We start from the raw sequence: 8,195 nt of genomic DNA, 5'->3' as shown, positions 1-8,195 counted from the left end.
GCCATAGACAACATGTGCTGGGACTGCGGCAACCAAGACTACAAGTACCATGTCACTGATGTGGCCAAAGGTGCTTCTTCCAGCTCCCAGCCTCTGGCTCTGCCCCATGGGGGTCGCTGTCCCAGCTGGGCGGGGCTCGCAGAAGGGGCCCAGGCAACCGCAGGGAGGCGCCGGCTGGACTTGGCAGCTGGGGGGTGGCTGCCCGGTTCCTCCCAAGGCGTCTGACGTGCTCTCTCACAGCTGGACACTCGCTGGAGCTGATCGAGCCTCTCATCAAGTTCCAGATAGGGCTGAAGAAGCTGAACTTGCATGAGGAGGAGCACGTCCTGCTCATGGCCATCTGCATCGTCTCCCCAGGTATGGAGCTGGGCAGTGAGGGTCAGGGGCCTGGAAGCAGGAGAGTGAAGAGCCAAGGCCTCCCAAGGCTGGCAGGGGCTTTGGAGGGGACAGTGAGGAAAGGGACAGGCAAGCGAGGAGACGCACACACTTCTGCGTCTGCATGACCCTTCCTCCGGGTGTGTTGACCCACCTCGCAGCCCTTGGCTTTGCCTTCCAGGGACCCCAGAGGATGGGTGTGTAGGGTTCTATGGAACAACAGATAGCTCACCCACGGGCCTGGAAGTCCCCAAGCCTGCGCTGTTGCTTGGACTGAGTTCTCCTCTCCTGTCACTAAAGTTTCATGAAGGCGAGACCCAACCCTGGGGAATGGTAGCATTCTGGCTGGATGGTTTGATCAACTGTGGAGGCAACGTGCTTTGCCTGCTGGCCTCCTCTGCTTGTCAGGGGCGGGAAGAGAGAGAAAAGGCTGAGGAGGAAGTTGGGTAGCCTTGGGGGTGTTACAGCGGTGGTGGTGAAGCCCAAAGGCGTGTCCTGTCCTCGGCATGGACCATGGTCAGGGGACAAGCTAGGCTCCTGTTTAAGAACGCTGTCCTGGGCTGAGGGCCAGAGAGTAGCTGTAGGCTCCCCAGACTCGCTCTGAGCCAGCACCAATGACTTTCCCGTTTACGGGCTCCACAGTGCCCTCTCGAGCAGCTGCCTAGTGCCGGACGCTCTTCTAGGCCCAAGTCGGAAGCTGACAGGACGCAGAATTCTCGAGTACCATTTCACAGCTCACCCCAACATGGTGGCATGGTGGCGTGGCGGGACAGTGGGAGCGAGCTGATCAAATCCAGGGCACGGGGCAGAGTGCTTTCAAGAGTGCGCTTCTTGAAGGATGTTTCTTTCAGGTTTTGGGCCTGAGTGTTGAACCTGGGGCCCTTGCACTGAGACACACCCCAACTCTTTTTTATTTTTCACCTTCGAGCCAACATCTGCCTAAGTCACTAAGTTGCCCAAGATAGGCCTGAACTTGTAATCTTCCTGCCTCAGCATCCAGGATGCTGGGATTGTGCGCCAGCTGGAGGAAGGCCTTTTAATCTGCTGGCCACCGAAGGGTTCCTCAGACAGGCCAGGAACTAAGCTTCAGGGAGGCTGACACAAGAGTGACCCCTGGAGGCCCGAGAGTAGGTGCATTGGGGTCAGAGTGCAGACACAGGGAGGGGGTGGTGGGGCCTGGGACAGCGCCAGATGGGCAGTGGGAAGCCACTGGGAGGCTTTAGGCAGGATGGTGAGGTCTCAGGTCAGCAGCCAGAGGGTGGCCAGACGCTGTGGACAGTGACACCGAGCAGCAACCCAGCTCGGCGCCCCTGTGTGTTCTCAGACCGCCCCGGGGTGCGGGACGCCAAGATGGTCGAGGCCATCCAGGACCACCTGTCCAACACGCTGCAGACCTACATCCGCTGCCGCCACCCGCCGCCGGGCAGCCACCAGCTGTATGCCAAGATGATCCAGAAGCTGGCCGACCTGAGGAGCCTCAACGAGGAGCACTCCAAGCAGTACCGCAGCCTCTCCTTCCAGCCCGGGAGCAGCATGAAGCTCACGCCCCTCGTGCTCGAGGTGTTCGGCAACGAGATCTCCTAAGCAGCGTGGTCTGTGTGGCGCTGGGCATGGCCCCGCAGCCCCTCCACCCCTCCTGGAGCTCAGCCCCTGCTCTGCCGTCTCCCCTCTCCACCTGGCCTAGTACCAGGCCCCTCTTTCCCGCAGGCCACTGCTGCCCTAGTCCCTTGAGATGTCAGTCATGAAGAGAGGGGTTTATTTGACAAACTCAAGTGGGGCCAGAAGGCAGAGGCTGGAGGAAGGGCCTTGCCCAGGGATGCCTCTACTCCTGGCAGGGCTGCTGCCAGTACCCAGGGAGGGCAGGCAGGAGCAGGGCGCCATCCCCCAGGGACAGAGGGGCCCATGCATCCCCCATACCAGGTCCATATGTCTGGAGTCGGAAGGGCACTTCTCTCCCCTACCCTCCCCATCCAGGACCCAAATAGGCCCACTCCTGCCATTTCAGCCTGCAGCCGGTCTTACACTGTTCTGCCCCAGGCAAGTGGGCACCAGTGGCCTCCTCCCCCTGAATCCCACCCCTAATCTGCCTGGGACACTCCAAGGATGACCATATCTGAGATAGCTAAGGTCACAAGCCCACACCCACCCTGCTCGCAAAGCGTGCTGGGCTGCATCCCTTTGCATGGTAACCCTCTCCCTGTGGGCAGAGCTCTGGCATGGTGGGCAGCCTCCACATCGCTGCAGCTGGGGAGCCCGGGAGGGTGGATGGCAGAGCCCAGCAGTGGGGAGCCCACCAAGCCTGGCTCCCGAAGGACTGGGGATGGTGGGCCTGGGTTATACCTGTCACCAAGCCCAGGCCCTAAGCCAAGGTAGTTGGCCAAGGGGAGCTGTGTCCCCAGCCATCTGTCCGGAGGGCAGTCCCCAGGAACTGTCTCCAGTTTGCAGAGAGGTCCTGACCCTCCTCACCCCGCCAGCACCTACGCCCTACCTAAGATGGCAGGCCTTCCTACTCTGTCCGCTCAGGGCCTCAGAAGCCAAAGTTGGCCACCTGGAATGCAAGCCTGTCTCGGGGTCACCTACAAGGGCCCCATCTCTGCCTGCTGAGCAGGATGGCACGGAGGAGCGGAGCTTGGCTGCCCAGCTGAGATCCTAGTACTGCTATGCGGGTATAGAAGCAGGCCTGGCACTATGTGCACGGCAGCCAAGCAGGCGTGTGGTGGTGGTGGCGCGGTGTGGGGCTGGTCCCCCTTCTGTCCTCACTCCATCACCCAGGAGTGAATCGGAGCCCGTGAGGCAGGGCAGGTGTGCGCCTCGCTCCAGACTGTATCTCTCCTCTGTAGCCAGCCTGGCCCAGGAGATGGGAGCCTTCTGGCCACTCCTGCAGGGTGGGTTCCTTGACATGGATGTGTGGTGTCTGCAGAGGTGCTTCATCTGGGAAACTTGGGGAGGGATCTTGAGATGACTGTGCTAGACCCCTCAGAAGGTGCCCCTCCACAGACACCTGTTCCCCCCCCAAATCCTGAAAGGAATCAGACTCAGCACTGCAAAAGCTGTGAGCATGCACCCAGCCCTGCCTGCATTTCTCAGGGTTCTTCAGGTGGAAAAAGATGTTAGGGCCACATTCTGCTGTAGACTAGTACACGTATGGCCTCCCAGTGAATGCATCAGGTATGAGCTATTGCCGAATCAGACTCCGTTTGCTCTGTCCTCAAATATCAAGGGGAACAGGCACCACTGATTCAGAGCTCTTTACCAGGGGAAACTCACATTGTGAAAATACTGTCCGTTGTGATTGTTGTTTTGACTGCTGTGTACCCTGACCTCCTTCACTACTCAGTGGAAGGAAGGACTTGAAAATTCTGAGCCAGTCCAGAGCTCTTGTGAAAGCAAAATGGCATGCAGAGGGCAGCAGGATATAACTGAACTCACTACTTAACAGTTGAGGCAGGACTGGGTGAGAAATTGGAGTCAGGGTCCAGTGCCCTTTTCCCTCAACCACCCTGTCTCTCGTTCCCCGGGCGGCTGACCCAGTCCCCTGGGGAAGGCCTGGATTTTAGATGGAACGAGCTTAGATCTGGGACCCCTTGTTCCCTGCCCTAGGCAGCAGCTCCATGGAATTGTCAGGAGGACGCTCGGCCTCTGCCCTGTGTGACTCTGATACCCGGGCCTTGGGCTCCCTGCCTCAGGCCTGAGATCCAGCTGCAGTGTGAATAAAGTGCATGGGCCTTAGTGAGGTGCCCACCTTCCCAGATCTCCCCCCCCCCGCCCTCCCCGGGGACCCTCCCCACTGGACCCCTGAGAATATCAGTATACTCAGCCTGGGGACCCCTAACCTCTGGGCCACTTCCAAAGAGAAAGTCTAGGAGCTGGGACAAAAGGACAGAAGGACAAGGAACATTTAAAGCTAAAGCTTTAAAAATATATTCCTGAAAATGAAGGAATAGACACCAAGACAGGAAACAAACAAGAGTCCCCAGAATACCTATGGCCCACTGGAAAGGAGCAGGGAGGTGAGCGAGGCCCACAGAGCAGGTTGGGGTGGGCGACACAGGTAGCAAACACTGGACTTCAGGCCACAGCAGAAGGCGAAAGGTGTCCCCTGAGGGATTCCCAGGGAGAAAGAGTGTTTGCCAGGAGTTTGTCACGTGAACCAGTGAAACAAATCTTTGCGTATGGTAATGAAAGTGGCTCATACTTACACAGCACTTACGTGGTGACAGCACCATTGTAAATAAATGCTTCATGCAAACCGACTTGCTGTATCCTTATAAGGACCCTAAAGGCGAGGGCTATTGTTGCTTCCGTTTGACAGAGGAGCTGACTTGTATCGACCCCACTGGTGGTGACATAGTGGGGCTTGGGGCCTGTGCAGCTGGCTCCAGAGGCCACTAGCTACTGCGGAGCTGACAAAGGCGCCACAGTTGGCATTGTCCTAAGAGGATCCAGGGGGCCCCGCTCCTAACTTGGGCCTCAAAGGAGATCCTGGGTGTGCCCTGTCACAGAGTGCCCTGCTCTCTCCTGAGGACCTCAGCAGAAAAGCAAGTCAGCTATTGATGACAACATGCCGCATGGGGATGCCCACAGTGCTGGTGACTTGGAGGACTGCAGGGGACTCCTACACATCCACAGAGCCCTGGGCCCAGGGCAGCAAAGGCCCATACCACCCCTTCTGCAGAGCTGTGAGGCTCAAGAGGATGGCTGGCATGGCCACAAACACAAGAGCCACCAACACAGGGCACAGCCTTGCGGCCTGAGCATGGGGTGATCAGGCTCAACTGACATGTGCTTCAGACAAGATAGTCTGGGACCCCGTGCGTGTGGGAAATTTTCAGCAGCATCTGAAAAGATTCCAAACCATGGGCTAAAATGGGCCACAGGAGGGCGTGGCTGCTTGTTAGGGAGATGACAGACACTGACTCACAGTCCTTAAAATTAGGCCAAAAGGGGTGGGCGAGGTAGCTCAGTGGACTAAGCACCTGCTTAAGCAAGCGCAGAGACCAGCATTTGATCCCCAGCACCACGTGCTGTGCCAGCCCTGCCCCCAGGTGTGCTGAGGCAGCCACCAAGACCTGGCATAGTGGTGCACACCTGTAACTCCAGCGCTGGAGTGAGACAGGTGGCTCACTATGAGTCTAAGCTGCGGAGTGAGACCCTGTACAATGAAAAAAAAGGCCAAAATGATTTGAGGTTTTCACTTTCTAAATATTGGTCCTATATCTGCACCAATCGACAGAGTAAATTTTAAATTATTGAAATTAGCCAGGTGTGGTGGCGCAAACCTGTAGTCCCAACACTTGGGAGGCTGAGGCAGGAGGATTGTTGTGATTTTGAGGCCAGCCTGGGCTACAAAGTGAGCTCAAGGCCAGCCTGAACTGCATAGCGAGATCTAGTCTCAAAAAAGACCAAAACATAGAAATAAAATGAAATAATTAAATTAAATTAAAATGGTTGTGTACTTCATAGTGACCCAGGCCACAGGCTCAGGAGCCCCAGGAACAGTGAAACAGAACATCCTCATTATTTCAGAAGTTGTGTTGGACTGCACCGGTCTGCACCGGTCTGCACTGGCGTCAGCGGCGGAGGACTTGCTGAGCTGGGGGGTCAGCCCAGTGTGCGGCGGTTGCTCTCCCGTAGAAACCCCCTGTGGCAAACGCATGCTGAGCACCCTCCCCTTGGCAGGCCGGCCGCCCCGGGACTACTGTGAGTAGCTCTGCTCCTTGAAAGATGCGTAAGGGAAAGCACCGGGGCCGGGCCGGGGAGACAGCTCAGTAGAATAAGTGCGTGCCTGGCAAGCGCAGGGTCCTGAGCTCAATCCTCATGCCCTGGCGTGCGTAGAGCCGGGGCGTCAGAGGCCATCGACGCGTCCTCGGCCTGCGGAGCGCGGGGCTCAAGCAGTCGGCGCCACCCTGGAGTGGCCAGCGCCTCTGGCTTCGGCAGAGCCTCCCTGTGCAGTGGGGCGCCCGCCGTGTGTTGCCCCCGGGCCGGGCCGCAGCCTCCAGGAGCCTAAAGGCCATCCGGCAGCCTCAGCAGGAGCGAGCGGCGGTGCCACAACCCGACTGCCTAGCCGCGCTGGTCCTCACCGTGCGTGCGCGAGGAGCCTGTGCAGATTCGGGGAGGCTGCTCGGCCTCACCAAGGGGCCCGGCAGATGCGGGGCTACACACAGCGCTCTCAGGCTCGCAGGCAGGTCCCTGGAAAGCTGGGCGAGCGCGGTGGAGACTGCTGGGAAAATGCCTCGGGTCGTCCGCTTTGGGGAAGGGAAGGAGGTCAGACCAGGAGGGGCAAGAGCGCGGAACAAAGTCCCAACGAAGGCCTCAGCCTCACGGGGAGCTCCGACGTGGACACAGCGCTTTGGCCGACCTGGAATTGAGGCGAGGAAGTCGAGAGTTTCTATTTGTGTGCGAGTCCCTGGGTGCGGCTGTCCTGGCCAGAGGGGACAGGTAGGGCCAACCGGGCTGCGGCGTGTCCTTTCGTCCGTGGTGTAGCCAGGCGTGCGCTTTTGCAGTGATCTGCTGTGACTCTGAGGGAGGCCAGAAGAGTGCGGGACGATGCGAGATTCCAGGAGCTACCTTCTGACCCAGGTCGTTCCGCGTTCCCCGCAACCTCGGCGCTTCACACTAGGGGGTGCTGCTGCCCCAGGGTTGGGCTTGAGCCGCCGGGCTGCGGCCCTCCGCGCGCTCCACGTCCTTTCTCCAGCTCGGTGCCCCGCTGCCGAGGGCGCCCGTGGTACCCACCTCTGCTCGCACCAGCCTCATGGAGGAGGGGCTCCTGTCCGGCTCCCCAGACCACCTCTGGGGCCACAGCAGTGGAGGGTCTAACACACCTGAGCCTGGCCTCCCGAGCACCCCCAGCACCCACGAGAGAGGCTGTGCTGCCCTCTGCGCCCCGGCAGGTAGTGGGGGGCGCGCGCTCCGGGCTCAGCGCTGGGGACAGGGCGCTGCTCCACGGCGGCGGGGCGCGACGCACCCCAAGTAGATAATTATGAGGCAGTACGTGGAGGCTGGGGTGCCATTCACCTGCCAAGGTCCACCACTGGCTCCCCAGCTTGCTACTTGGACGACGTGGGGCCGCTTCACAGAGGTTCTGGAACCGCCGGTGACGCGCTGGGCATGGTGGCGCATGCCTGTAAGCCACGTGTCCGCCAGCCTGGGCAACTGGCAGCTTAGTGAGACCCTGTCTCAAAATTGGGGGAGGGGAGGTATAGTCCAATGTAAAGGCTGGGTTAAGTCCTCACCTTATTTATTTATTTAGCATTTAGGACAGGCTGTACAGGGTCTCACTGTGTAGATCAACTCGTAGGGATCCTCCTGTTTACAGCCTCCCAAGTGCTGGGACTACAGGCGCGCGCCACGCCCAGCCTCAATCTCTGTCTCCGCACCCCCGGGGGCGGGGCCGGCATGGCAAGCCCAGGGATCCGGCTCCCAGTCCCTTCCTTTGCCTAAACAGGTGCTTTAATCTGCTGAGCTATTTGGCCGGCCCTAAATCCTGACTTTAAACAAGAAAATTTCAGGAGAAAAGAAATCAAAGCAACAGCAGCAGCCACCGTTTGCTGTCTGCCGTGGTCTGTGAAAAGCAAGCGTCACAGCGCAGGATGTGAAGTCACCTCTCCTAGCAGCCAGTGGCACCGTTACTGGGCGGCACAGAGAGGATGGTCGCAGGAGTTCGCATCAGGGCGGTGGCGCGGGCTCCGTGCCAAGCACTGACCTGGACCTGGCTCCGGCTGCTCCTCCCAGGCCTCTGTCACCAGGGACACCCGCTCCATGAGCACCTGAGCTGGGGGGAGACGGCCCTGTGGCCACCAGGGGGCAGGTTGCTGCTCAGC

At 59.3% G+C, this 8,195-nt stretch overlaps 1 protein-coding gene across 1 annotated transcript in view; it reads left to right on the top strand.

The window, feature by feature from the left end:
- Positions 1-1,978, top strand: part of Vdr (vitamin D receptor) — a 48,060-nt gene extending 46,082 nt beyond the window's left edge. The window contains exons 7-9 of the mRNA XM_023723552.1: positions 4-70; positions 241-357; positions 1,700-1,978. Of these exons, the coding sequence (XP_023579320.1) occupies positions 4-70; positions 241-357; positions 1,700-1,959 (444 nt within the window). The 3' untranslated portion in view covers positions 1,960-1,978. The remainder of the gene's footprint in view (positions 1-3; positions 71-240; positions 358-1,699) is intronic.
- Positions 1,979-8,195: the final 6,217 nt, after the last annotated feature.

Source organism: Octodon degus, unplaced genomic scaffold (assembly GCF_000260255.1).
Source record: "Octodon degus isolate 3935 unplaced genomic scaffold, OctDeg1.0 scaffold00100, whole genome shotgun sequence".
NCBI lineage: Eukaryota > Metazoa > Chordata > Mammalia > Rodentia > Octodontidae > Octodon > Octodon degus.
The sequence above is the reverse complement of the archived record's forward strand: the minus strand, read 5'-3'. Positions and strand labels throughout refer to the sequence as shown.